This window comes from Bombus terrestris, chromosome 1, assembly GCF_910591885.1.
Source record: "Bombus terrestris chromosome 1, iyBomTerr1.2, whole genome shotgun sequence".
NCBI lineage: Eukaryota > Metazoa > Arthropoda > Insecta > Hymenoptera > Apidae > Bombus > Bombus terrestris.
The window spans coordinates 13,235,904-13,249,924 of NC_063269.1; the positions used below are offsets into that span (position 1 = coordinate 13,235,904).

At 38.5% G+C, this 14,021-nt stretch overlaps 1 protein-coding gene across 2 annotated transcripts in view; it reads right to left on the minus strand.

The window, feature by feature from the left end:
- The window catches only part of LOC100652305 (rho GTPase-activating protein 7), a 351,036-nt gene that overhangs the window by 320,117 nt on the left and 16,898 nt on the right, over positions 1-14,021 (minus strand). For both annotated transcript variants that reach the window (XM_003393367.4, XM_012312804.3), the window contains exon 2: positions 656-895. In XM_003393367.4, the coding sequence (XP_003393415.2) occupies positions 656-853 (198 nt within the window). In that variant the 5' untranslated portion in view covers positions 854-895. The remainder of the gene's footprint in view (positions 1-655; positions 896-14,021) is intronic.

A 14,021-nucleotide genomic window follows, 5' to 3' on the forward strand; every position in this document is an offset into this window, starting at 1 on the left:
TGTCGAAGAAGAGTTTCGTCTTATGAACGGGACCGTATTAACGCTTCACTAAAAACGTCGCTTACGTTAGACCGTGATTAAAATTATCAATCAGCGTCAGTGATATCACTTCACTTTGATATTAAACGTAAAACGTCCAACATTCTCGGCAAACAATTGCAGCGAGTTACAAAAATCTACATACACCCGTCAAACTTGTAATATTGTAACAAATTGAACTTTGACACATATATGAAAAAATAACACTAAGGAGGAAAAATAAAAAAAAAATATGCAATATTATAAAAGTGTAAATATATGTACTGTTATACATGATAAAATTAAAGGGCTTCTAATTTCTAAGGCAATTTCTTTCTGCGACTTCTGCGAACTAAAAGTGAATACCTCTTTAATTCCCATTGGACATTCGTTGGTATACTAAGTTAAATTCAAAGTCATTTTACATGCTTTTGTGTTTGCGAGTGTAAATGATTTTGTAATAAAGAACATCTTTAGTTTTTACCCATAAATTGGATACACAAAATTCAATAGATGTATGTAGATTTCTCAATTGATCACATATGGAATATCTTTTTACAAAATAAAATTCTTTCACAAAATACAATTCTACTTTATAAAAAGAAATCGCGTATAAAAATTCACATGGGAAACTCACGTTTACTTTGGCGAGATACAACTCCAATTCCTTATATGGATCCATCTCCGATTTAGTTGCGGTCAGCACCTTGCCACTTTCATTACCACTTTCCACTATTTTCAACTGATTCACTGTTTTCGAGATGGGTAAACCCGACGCGACACTTCCTTTCGAGCCATCGACATACAGCCCGCCGCTGTCTTGCATGGTCTCCATGCTCTACCGTCACCTTGACCTCACGCGCATTTTCTTCTGCACCTGTAACAGCGAGGAACATAACGATCAGTATGATTCAAAAAGCGATCCAGTCGGATAATTGGAAGAAAGTTTGCGACATATTGATATGGCTCGATTAATTCCATGACCTCTGAGATAGAAACTTTATCGTGGCGCCATTATGGCGTGTATTATCGTTTCGCAATTATGTATCCGTCTGACATTTTTCACGCATTTAACTTGTTTCCTAAAATTCGCTGGAATTGTGAACTATGGAATTTTAAATAATTGTTTATCATTTAAAAATAAATTGAAATTCAGATTATTTTACTGTTATTAGAATGATACAATGCGTATCTAGGTAACTTTTTAGGCACATGTCTGCGGATTGTTCTAATTACATTATAAACAAAATTACGTATCCCATTTTCGAAGTTATAATTAACATATACTGTTTCAACTTGAATACATTATAGTCTGTGCTGAATATAATCATAGTAATAGCCTGTGCATAATTACATTCATCGTAGAAATATGATTTATTAGAATTCATGCGCTAGCTCTTGAAGGAATAGAATACGTAATTAACGGAACAGTACCGGCCAATACCTTCTCCACGCTCAAACCCAACAGTATTACATATTTAATTTCAATTGAACCAATATTGATAGTACTGTAACACTAGTAAACCTAGTCGTAACCCAAAGACAGAGGAAGGAACGAAAGTTCTCAATCAGCGAGTGATTTATACGGTCTTCAGTCAGCAAAAGATTTCCTAATTCCTTTTAATCCATATTTGCTCTTCAAAAAGGCCTATAATTTATATTATTATCGTAGGAGATACAAATTAGCATTTGAAACGATGAAATAGGAGAACAAAAGAAGAGACCAGGTGGATACCTACGGGCGAAAGGATTATAATTAGCCCTAGTGTGACTCACTACTAGGCTCGCTGCATGTAGCGGATCGTATAATCCCAGCTTGTCAAACACTTGAAAAGGGTAAAATGGCCACCTGCGCTGTTATGATTGCATTTGGCTAAATTTAGCAGAACCGTTCGCGTTAGTCACCAGAGCTAATTATATTTCGCAGATTAGTCTGCCCGCCGAAACGCGAGAAGACTGATCTGAAATTACTGCTGCAGTTTGTACCTCTTTCCCCCGCCCCTTTCTCTTCTCTCTTTATTCATGATCGTTTTACATCATTAGACTGATTAACGCAACCAACATTCTCTTCCCGATTCTCTTCCCGTTCTTACAATAGAGTTTCGTAACGCTCCATCTATAAAGAAATTCCGTTACAGTCTCTTGTTAAACATATGTGGATTTTATAATTACTTTGAATTACTACAGAATCGTATCTAATTAAATTGTGGAGTTGTGGAACCATGACAAAGTTGTTAATTTTCATTGCACAGTAAGTCATAACATAGATCATTTTTTATAATATCAATTTCATCGTATCACGTATCTCATTTCTGTTTATTAGCGTACGTTATTATGTATCTAACAAGCCGAATAATTTAATAAAAGTAGCTTTTGTTACAAAGTTATTAATTATAGAAAATAGAACAGCCAACTACCTTATTAGGATGAGCACTGCATCCCTGAGTTTTTTCCTATACTTCACTCTTAGTTGTGTTTCTCATACACGTATCTCCGTGTGGAAGCACTCTAATCACCCTGAGACTCTTGATTTTATAGTTTCATCCATTTCCTTGCTGAGCATTCGCACGGAGTACACGGTCTCTTGTGAATGGATCTCGTTTCCACGAGTTTGGCGAACATTTTAAAATTCAACAGGCCAACGGGTCTCTATCATCAGAGACCTGAATCAGGATCGAGCGATCTACAGCGAGATCGTGTGTGTCGATTGCGCGGAGTCAAGTGGCAAACTTATAGGGCATGATATGACTACCGTTTCATTCAGTGAGCCCGGCAACAATAAAGTTATGCATGAAAACACGAGTCGCTCCGAGAGGCGCAGACGTAATATTAGAAAATCGCCGGATGTCTGGATCGCAATAACCTGTCGACACTCAATATGTCAGGTGATTTCACAGGTGAACGATGATGCTCGAGCAACGTCATAGCGATTTCATGATTTCCGCGCGAGAAACTCGCGAGGCCAACATGGTCTAACACGTAATAGATCCTTCCGTCAATGTTGTGAGAAGAAGAGGAATTATAAATATACACGAACACGAATGTAAGTATATACGTAGACAGCAAAACAAGTTACGAAGTATCTACGTTAGGTAATTCGGAACCTGTAATAAAAGTTTGTTATTATAATTTATCACTTTAGCTCGAAATTAATTGATTAACGTCGTATCGTTTATCGAAGGAATTCTTGCTCCCTCGTATACGATATTCCAAGTAATTATCGCATATGACTTGGCTGGAATTCGAAGAATAAAGACGTTACAACAGGCAAGAAAAACATTACCTCTCTCGAATAATTATATTCGCTTCCACTTCATTAACGCTACGAGTTAATTTAAAATCCAGAAAAAGCGGCGCGTGGGTAGGAAATCAAATTATAAAATTATTTCCATGTACGCACACATATACGGACAATTTGGTCGTCGTCTGATAAATGTATCATTACACTTTACCGCTCTACCGTGAAATTAATTGATCCAACTTTTAATTAGAGCTCAGCGGCGATCAAAGATAGCGGTAATAATATAGTTAGAAAGTAGCCATTTATAAAACAGAGACTACTTCGATGCGTGGCACAGAGGTGAAACTCGGTGCTCTGTGGCGTATTTCGTTGTTGCGTACACGTAAAATTGAGACATTGCACGATGGAAAATATTGTACGTCTGGATAATTATACGAGGAGACGTACACACGCCTCTACGCGTCGTTGGAACGCCGACCACGTTCGAATCGATTCCGCAAAACCGTGATTAGCCATGCGTCCGCCGTTTTATATCTGCCTGTCGGGTCCTGTGACGCCCTGTTAACTACCTGCGACGGCGATATACAACATCGATATTTAATTAATTTTTACGCAATGATCAAAACACATACGCTCAAATCAAACCAAGTCCGCCTGGTTTCGTAGACCAGTTTCTCGATCGACGTTGATTTATTAGCGGGAATACGATTAGCGTCTGCGATTTCAACGACGACGATCGTATGTTTGTCATTCAAAAGAAAAAAAAAGGGGGAAAAATACGAGAAATATAAGAGAAAGAGGAGAAAAAAGAAATGAAAAACATTGGAAACTGGCGCTTGGCGTCGCGAAAGCTTTGTGCGTGGAGGTTCGAGGCGCCACTTTGACGCTACATTGCCAGACATTTGCAGTCGACACAAACGATCCGTGTTATTTCTACGATCTGAGCTATCCAGGTGTGAAGTCTCGCGGGATTCGTGCAATCGGGAATAAATTACTGACAATAATTTCTAAGCGATAAGAAAGACACGCGTCTTAAGGCGAGTTTTAATTCAGTCGAACCAACTGGTCGTGTCCACCGTGGTCGAGAATGGCATTTGATCGGGGTGAGGTATCGATACCACTCGAGGCATCGGTATCGAAGCTATTTGCCAAGCATTCTGACGCCCCTCGCGTCCCTATCGCGAGCCACAAATTCCCACGTCCCACGCCATCTCGGTGACAGGCAGTTGTCGACTGGAATTTCACCGACTGCTGGCTTTTCTTCACGAGGCGAGAAGTTGATTGAGACAAATTAAGAAGAGTTGTGGGCGCAACCATTTTTGGCAATTAAACAGTTTTCAGTATCGTAATCTGAAAAATTATCATTATATTGATTTGAACAAAGAAGTTCCATGCAATAACAATAAACAAGGATATACATATATATTCTTATATCGAAGTAAGAGTTCATCGTTCGTTAATCGATTACGAGAAGAAATCTCATTTCTTTGATAAATCTGAATAACTAACATTTTTATCAATTAAATATTAATTTATATGCGGTAGAAGGTGTTTTGATGCTATCATCGGATAACAATCATTGCTAACATGGATAAATGGCAAATCGCAAAAGTTGTTATATGGGTATTTTAAATAGACGGAGTGGAAGAACGAGTAAGTTCGTGGTTTCATTCCCCTGGCACACTTGAATTCCTCTTTTTTTATGAGCGTAAAAGAATAAGGGCATAATTAAAGCTTTTTATCTTTGAAGATACAAATTCAGAAAAAAGCAGAGTGTGTCATAAATAAAGGAACGTTAAATAAAGATACGATTCATTACAGTTATTGCAACGAAACGCTTTTTTTAATGACATCAGCTGCAATTTTGTTGTAGTAAATTTCAATTGTAGCCCGCAGTATACGTGTAGGTAGTATTGAGTCATTATATAACAGTTATTCTCGAAAACATTGTTCTATAAAAAGGTTTCATATGTACCTATCAGATCAAACGCGACCTCCACAGATAGTTAAGTTCATCTAAACGAAGCTTGTTATGAGAAAATTTAACAAAATGTGATCTCAATGATGAAAAGAAGAATGTCTCATATATTACAATTATATTTAAAATGTACGGTCACGACTAGACAATTTTTTCCGTTCCACTGCCATAAGGAACCGTAACGAAATATTTTCTCCCCAGCTGTGAATACGAGATATTACTGTTCGCCGTAATTCCATTCGCGATACCTCTATCAAGGCTATTGAAATAGGCGTTCATTGCTGACCTATCGCCGGCCACAAATTCCCACGTCCTACGCCGACATTGTCAAGCGGACACCAACAGTAATTTCGCCGACAATTCCTCGAACCGTACAGGTAACATGGAACAAGAAGAACGGTCTCTCTTTCCCTCGACAAAAGATCGCGATCGCGGTTCGTTAACATGTTGACTGTCACGCGAATTTTATATATTTTTCCTCAAGAGCCACAATAGATCAAAATATACAGCGAGATATTTAATTTTTGAACATTTCTTTTTTTAACCTTTTTCTGACAATCTGCATTATTGAAAGATTTTTGGTTCATGAAATTTGCTTTATTTTAATCGGTCTAAAAAATTTAGATTATCGTGACGCTCAACGTGTCAACGGTCAACGAATATTGGACCTTTATGTTTTCGCGTGAATATCCTTGTGCGCCTAAAATGTCTTGTATACCGTACATTAATAAATGGACTACATACATATGTCTTTACCGAATAAACTTATCGTTTCAATGCAAATACCACTGGTTTCACAGGCTGAACACGAGAAGTCGTTCGCGTTCGAATTATATTCCCCCCGCGCGTTTCCTTGATTTTCTGACACGAAATTTCCTCCCCCTTGCCCTCCCTCTCGAAATGTCACGTCGTTCGTTTCCGCTTACGATGATCGTCGGGACTTGCTAAAGAAGGAATCCGAGTTGAGACGTGCGTTAAATCATGAATTCTATCGCGCGTTACGGCGCAGAGATAATGTGATGCGCGACCAACGTCCAATCTCTCTCTCTTTCGCTCTTTCCATGCTCCTCTTTATGATTACGTTCCACTAATCCGATTACGTGTGTATGTTATTTCTGTAAATTACCGATAGGAGGAGTTTTGTACTTTATACAGTGGCTCATGAAAGTATTCAAATATTTACCATGGAAAACTTCTATGTACATATTGTGTGCCATATAAAAGGTTTTAAAATTTCATTAGCATTATAATGACACACGAGTGTAATGACTGCGTTGGTAAAATTGAAACTAGTCTGAAGATGTATGTAGGAATATTAAGATAATTACTGCAAACATATATTTAATAAGCAATTAGTATATAGTATGAATATCTATCTTCGACGCACAATACTTAAATATTAAAAATGCTCCCGCTGAATATTGAGGTTTATCGATATAATGGATGTTTAAATACGTTCATGATTTCTGCGAAATATGTATTTGCACTAAATATCCGGTAGCCTCTATATACGCTTTCTATATACACTGACATTCAACATCTTTCATATGACCTACAAAGTATATTCATAAAAGGTTTCTACAAGTGTTCGAATAATACTTTCATGGGCTACTCTACATGTATACACAAGCGTAAATTACTTTTGTTAGAATACATACCAAATAAGCATTTATTATTTGCTGGCACAAGGATCTTTCTAAATCAATTCTATCGAAGCGAAATATTTATAGCGCATAGAACACAGTAATCGCATGGAAACGACTGACGACTTTTAAAGCTTCATCTCCGCGTAGAAAATCAATTGCACGTGACGCTAGGTTATTTATTCGTGAATGCTGTAACGCCACGATGATACTCTCCATCGGCGCTTTTACGATACGTACATTGAAGTATGTTAATCACATGGCGTAAAGGCAATCGTCGAATTTTAAGGGTCGCATAAACACAACCGCGAAAACCCTTTACGCGGCCTTCCTCCTTCATAAAGTCGCACGACGGCACGCGGTCGTAACGCTTTAGAAGCGTGCCATTACGTTAAGGACAGTTCCCTGTAACGGAATCGATAATAATATCCGCACTGGCCAGACACGTGGATACTTGCTCTCTATTATTAGCAATACGACACTGCATATTATCCCGCGTTCTTTCCATCCAGCGGCCAAAGACACCGTGGGCACCGCGCTTTTTCGCTCAGACCGCTTGTGCAAATAGTTTCGACTCGGAGCACGCGTAAACAGCCAACAATGCATTCCCCTGCTTTTTCTCCATTCGCGAATTCTCCATACGATTCCCGAGTTTTTCGAGAGATAGTTCATTTTACCGCTCGAAATACATAGCTGTTTCCTCTTCAGCATCTTTAGGCACATTCCAAAGTTTTTCAAGAGCTTTATTGCTGATTTTAAGATGTTCCGAGGGAATTCTGGATATTTATTGCCTGGAAAAGTTCGTAAGTTTAGAAAAAAATTTAATTGAATAACATATATGTGCTTCATTTATATAACAGTTTACTATTGGATCGGATCGCTACTCTGGAAGATTTGTCTCGTAGCAACGAATTCTTCCGAGTGTTTCTTGCGGGTTTCTGAAATATTCAGCTTCTCGCTACGAAGAGGACGTTTTGTAAAGACCAGAATAAGTGTTAATAATAGTTAAACGATGATGTAAATTCTTAACGAATTCTGAACATTTGAGTTAAGGCCATTTTTTGTTTATTTCTTCCATCGAAATATAAGAACGTAAAATATTTCTTGTTGAAAAACGACATTTTCATAAAACAAGCCATAATAGCGTGCATCCATAATCCTGGAAGAGCTAAAATGCGTAAACTGCAAACAGTGCAGAGCCTCCATTAGCATCTCTCATTGAACTATCTTACAAACATAAAGCAAAACACCGAAGTTCGAAAATCAATGTCACGCGCGTGAAAAGCCGACTTTCCTCACCGGCCAAAGGCGGGTTAGGCTCGATACATAAATAAGGACGAAAATATCTGGACAACGTAGCGGTTTATCGGCGAAAGCAATGCACGCTAATGACAGCGTGGCAAAAATGTCTGCCCACCGCATCGAAACCGGATCATAATGCAGTGAGCATAGAAAGGTCTCTCTCTGCCAGCGGAGCTTCGTTCCACGCGGCGAATACGTCGCGCGAGCTTGTAACCGCGGCTCGGTTCTTATCGGTCGGATTTACGATTTCGATTAGCATGTGACCGGCGTGTCCGCCTTCCTGGTGGCGTGGAGGCACTAAAAACAATTATCGCCCGATATATTCGCGAGACGCGGACGGACGAAAACGAAGAGGAAGACACCGTCTTACGTCTCGTTTCAGGCCGGTTTCGCGAAGCGTTCCAAGGCGGACTCAGCCTTCCGTGCGACGCATTGTGTGCAGTTTATCTTTGCGGCTCATAGCCTGCTGAGGCCACCAGGAACGTCCCGACAAGTTACGTAAGGTTAATTGCGGTCGTTCGGCTTGCCAGGCTGCCCCGCGCTCCTCGCCAACCTGTGTGATGCGTGTCTTGAAACGTGCGTGCATCGATGCTGATCGTTATCACTGGGGCCTTGCTCGCGAGGACATCGATATTTATGCAATTCAATCGCGTGAGAGCCCTGGATTGTTCTTTTCATATTGTTTTTAGGAGTATTTAAGGTTTCGTAGTTGTTAACAAACAATTTTTTATGAAGTTTTGATGAAGTTGAATTAAGTTAATAGATTTAGGTGAATTTTTGATACGTATAAGAGAACTGCATTTGAACTTGTCAAGAAACAAACAGTTCATACACTTGGAATTAATACGAGTTCGTTGATTCTCCTTACTACCTACAATTTCTTATTCAAATAGTAGGAGTTTACGTTTAGATAAGTGTATTTAATCAACAGGAATCCCAATGAATAGAGTTCAGATGAGTAGAATTTTACCGTAGTAGAACCTCACTGAACCTCGTTTATCCGGACAAGTCGAGAGAAAAACAATTTGGATAATCGAATAGTTTTGACAATCTCTTCTTATTAATTCGGATTTCAATAGGTGCTGATGTTCGGAAAACTGAAACTGATCAATTGCTCCTATATCACGTTCAACTGTCCCTTCTTTAATACATATGTGCAATTCATTCTCAATAAAAAGGAGTGATTGCATATGTTCATTATAAGAATACGTCTATTTAAAGTTGATCATTAAGTTGTTCATATAAACCAACTGGAGATAAACGAGGTTCTATTACTAACTATATTTAACAATACAATCAATTAACTCCCCAAATATTAAACACAGCATAACAAAACAATAAATTTATTTTGTAGTATGATCAATCATTCTCAACTACTAAATATAATACAATATCTCGGCCACTCATCATTCCACAGAAACCAGCTTCAAATTACCATAAACAAAATCGCCATCGTGAAAAACCGTGCAGCATAAGTGCAGCAGAACGTTATCATTGAACTTGCGCATCCTTTACACGCGTAGCTACACGAGAACGAGCAAACAATAAGCCACGAAAGAAGGAGCAAAGTACATTATGCGAAGATCGGTTGGTACGGGCGAGCTAGCTGGGTCCTCGATCAATCACCCACGCAAAAAAGTTCGATGGTATCTTGCGGCCATGGAGACCGTCCTGGTCGTTTCTTCCGTCTGAAGGGACAAGTCGAGTTGCAACCGATTCGACAGGTTGGTACACATAAGGCGTGCACGCGGACGAGAACAGCAGAAAACGGAAGTGAGAGAGAGAGAGAAGGACGCGAAGGAGCAAAGAAAGCGAGATATACAGAGGACGAGAATCCGCATGACAAGCTTCATCGACCAGTCATGCTTATCGCACACCTTAAGGCTCGTTTGCAAAACAAATTATTGGAAGGATAGTCTGCTGAGCTGGAGAAGCCGGAGGAGTAAAATGTCTTTTCCATATTTATATACGCATGTGATACAATCATGCCATGCACTGTCTTCCATAGGGAAAATAATACTATATTGTTCGTTTAACTCGCGGTTTTCTTCATATTTCATTAATTATGTAGTTTTTTTGCTTTCATGCAAGAAGTATAAACCAATAATTTTTATGAATAAATTGCATGGTCATAATGTACTTAATGAGATATATAAAAATAAAGTAGAATAATACGATAGTAAGTAAATCTAATATTAAATTACACGATGGAAACCACAGAAAATAATGAAGCTTGTGTCCTCTTCAGTTTCGAAATTACACTTTTTAACTAAAAAGAGTAAAAAGTCAATTAGATACCTAATCCTATGTCGTAATAATAATTTAGAAAGCAATCTTGGAACCTCTTTTTGAAAGAAATTTATTCTGAAAATTGAAACTGTTGTTTTTCTAATGCATACATGGATAATTAGAAAAGCTCTGACGAGTTAAAGTTGATCACATTACACGCTTCTTTTTTTTTTTTTTTTTTGCTTTTACGGCATATTCCCTATAGCTTACTTAAACATTCCAAAGATTTAATCTAATAGAACTAGCAGCAATCATGCGGGTGTTGTAAAAAAGAAAATTCATTGGACTTTCCCTACTTCAAAGTTATTCGTTAAGAAATACAGTCACCATCAGACGGCGTATCATCACACTTTATCGAACGTTCCGTCACGCTTCCTGGACGTAGGTTTCGAATGAATTTTCTGATCATATCATTGATATTACGTATAAAAGTCAACACGGTCCCTTCATTTCTATCCAGGGAAAAAGGGGTATTATATCAAGGAACACGCTGTTCAGACATTTTATGTAACCGCCCATCGTGTTCCACGCGATACAGTAAATAACAGAAAATGTGAGTTATTTTCGAACGTTTCCATGCGTATTATTGTCACGAACAGGTATTTGCGAGCTGCTGAAGCTATTCATTGTGCAAAGCGTTTACACGACAGTGCGATATGACGCGCGAGTCATCCTACAAAGATAAAATTCAATCACACGTCAGAGTTACATGGTTTTTCCATATGAAGATCACAAGATAAATCATCAAGTACGTTCTTCATTTTTTTAAATGTGGAATCGTTCGTTCTGTGTGCATTTAATTGTCTGGAAATTTATAAATAAACGTAAAAGTATACGCAGAAGTAAAGGCAGATAAAAGATCGTTAATATATTGACCGAGCAAACGATTTTTCACAAATGAAATGAAATTGTTCTCGTTTCTGACTTGGATACGTGCTACGTAGCCCACTTTGAGAAAGTAACGGAATACCTCGGCTCGAAGAAGCGGAGGCGTCGAGCTCATAGTGTCAGCAACACCTTTATGGGTTTAACACTCGTTAAACGTTTGTGTACATTTAGTTGAGTAATGAAAGGTACGAGTCGAGACAGGTACATAGGCTACTTCCATCGGTGTGAACAAGTCTGTAGAATTCCTAGTTACTTCAGGATTGCATGAAGCTTCGAACATATCAAGCTTCGTCGTAATACTTCAAATTACAAGTTCACAAAACTTAACATTTCTTAACATTTCGTACAATAGGAAGGCTAACATATTGTTGTTGAATAAATTCATCAGGAAATGCTTTATCTAAATGAAAACGTATAGCTCCATTTCTTAGAAATTTTGCAAGTACGTCCATCTAAACAAAATTTGTATTAATGATAAAATGACTTCTTCGAACCAGAGAAATTTCTACTTGAAATATTTTTTACAGTAGATAGTTCGGACGATAATTGCAGACCTTCATATTTTGGAATACCCTGTAAAGGTTTTTATTACGATTTTGAAACAAACGAATCTATCGAAATATAAAAATACCGAGCATGCGCTCGATGAAGGATTTGGAAGCAACAGTTAATCATACACCCAGCTAGATTCTTTTCTATTCTGACTGCCTCTATCCTTATCGACGTCATAAATTATTCAAATTACGAAAGAACCGATAACTACGACAACGGTAGAAAAGATAGGCAGTGGCGGCGTGGCTGATCTCAAAAAGACAAAAAGAAGGAAGAAAAGAGGAGGAATAGGAAAGCTCGTGAGCTAGAATAATCGCGGTGCGTGGTTCCACTGTATCTCACACGTGCGAAGGATATCTCGACGAGAGAATAAGAGGCAATACATAGTTCCTCATCGAATGGATCCTCGGTGGTTTCGAAACTGGTTTCGGATCGCGACGACTAATTGGAATTAAATGCAATGCTTCCCCCTAGTCGCCATTGCTGACGCTCGAATGATAAATGCTGTGATAGCGACAATAATTAGAGGTACACGGTATATCCATTCCTACGCGAAGCTGTTCCCCATCGGGACACCTCGCCGTCACAATCGTCCTCTTCCCTTGGCTAGTTAATCACGCGACTCTACGATTCCGACTAGCTTCGTTCCTTTGAAGATAAACTTCGTTATTATGTGGCGCTTATGCGCTGGTCTTGAGGATTCGTCGATCCTTGGCCACGTGAAGCAACGATGCCGTTATGTGTCGTCAGAGGAAAGAGAGAGAAAATTCTTCTGAACCAAACGTAGATGATCGGGCGATATCGACTACCTTAATTGCCTGAATACCGATTTGTACGAGAGACCAATCGGAGCGAAATTCGAAGATTCAAAGATTATCTGCATAGAATGACATTTGTTTGTGAGAAACGTAGAGGTAATAGGAAGGAGAATTGAAATTTGAATGGAAGCTCTTTGTGATGAATTTTGATAGACTTATGAATGTAGATGAGAAATGTTAAAATATGTAACAGACACTCTATTTTATAAAATAAATTGTAGTTAGAATATTCTTATGATTGGCAGATATAAGATAATTTAGAAATAGATCATCATAGTATTATGGTAAAGGTAATAGGAATTAAGTTCTGTTTATTAATAAATTTTGTATATATCTTCAAACTATCAGAAAATATTTCAAATATTTAACGATTAATTGTGCAATATAATATAAAAATTAATAAGAAGCCCAAAAATTTTTCACATACTTTAACACCTTCGAACAGCGAGAAACTAAACTTGGCGCACGAAAACTGTAATTTATATATAAATCTTAACACTAAATTTGAAAGTTCAATTCTAATATTTAATACATGAGGATGCTAACGATATGTCGAGCCATAAACACAATTTTGCCCCAGTAACCTACAATAAGAAACTGCTATAATCCGCTTCTACAAGTCATGATCTTGTTACATGAAACTTGCTATTAACCTTGTGTATTAATGAGTTGAAATCAAGGAACACGATGTATGTACGATCACTCAGCGTATCCAAATTTACCTTGTAAATGAGATTTAAACGCTGGCAGCTTAGAAGAAAGCGTCACACCACCTAACTCGAGTAGCCTGAACAAAAACGGCGGACGTCGAGTCAGACACGTCCGACAAACAAAAAGCTCGCGACTCGGACGGTTGCCAGGTAAAATTCAATCTCAGCCGCGATAACTCCGTACAAGCGAGGCCGTCGCTGCGTTAATCGCTGTGCACTACCTGATCGTGCTCGTTGCTGCGGGCTGTTCAGTGGCCACGAACCGTAGCCGAGCATTCGCGATTTATTTACGTCGGTGCACCGTAATCATCGCGTCAACTCGAGTAGCGCGATCATAATGACGACCGGTAATTACAAAGTGTATTACGATTGCGACACAACCGTTGCCTCCTCGCACCCTACGCATTAAAGTGTCAAAGAGTAGCCGACCAACCGCGCTTTAGGTCAAGGAAGAAGGGATGCATGTTTTGACATACATATATATTCTTGGCGAAGGGTTAAAGAAATTCATATGGATAAGGTCAGGAATAATTTGGGCATAGAAGACATGTATAGTGGTTCATGAAAGTATTCAAATACTTA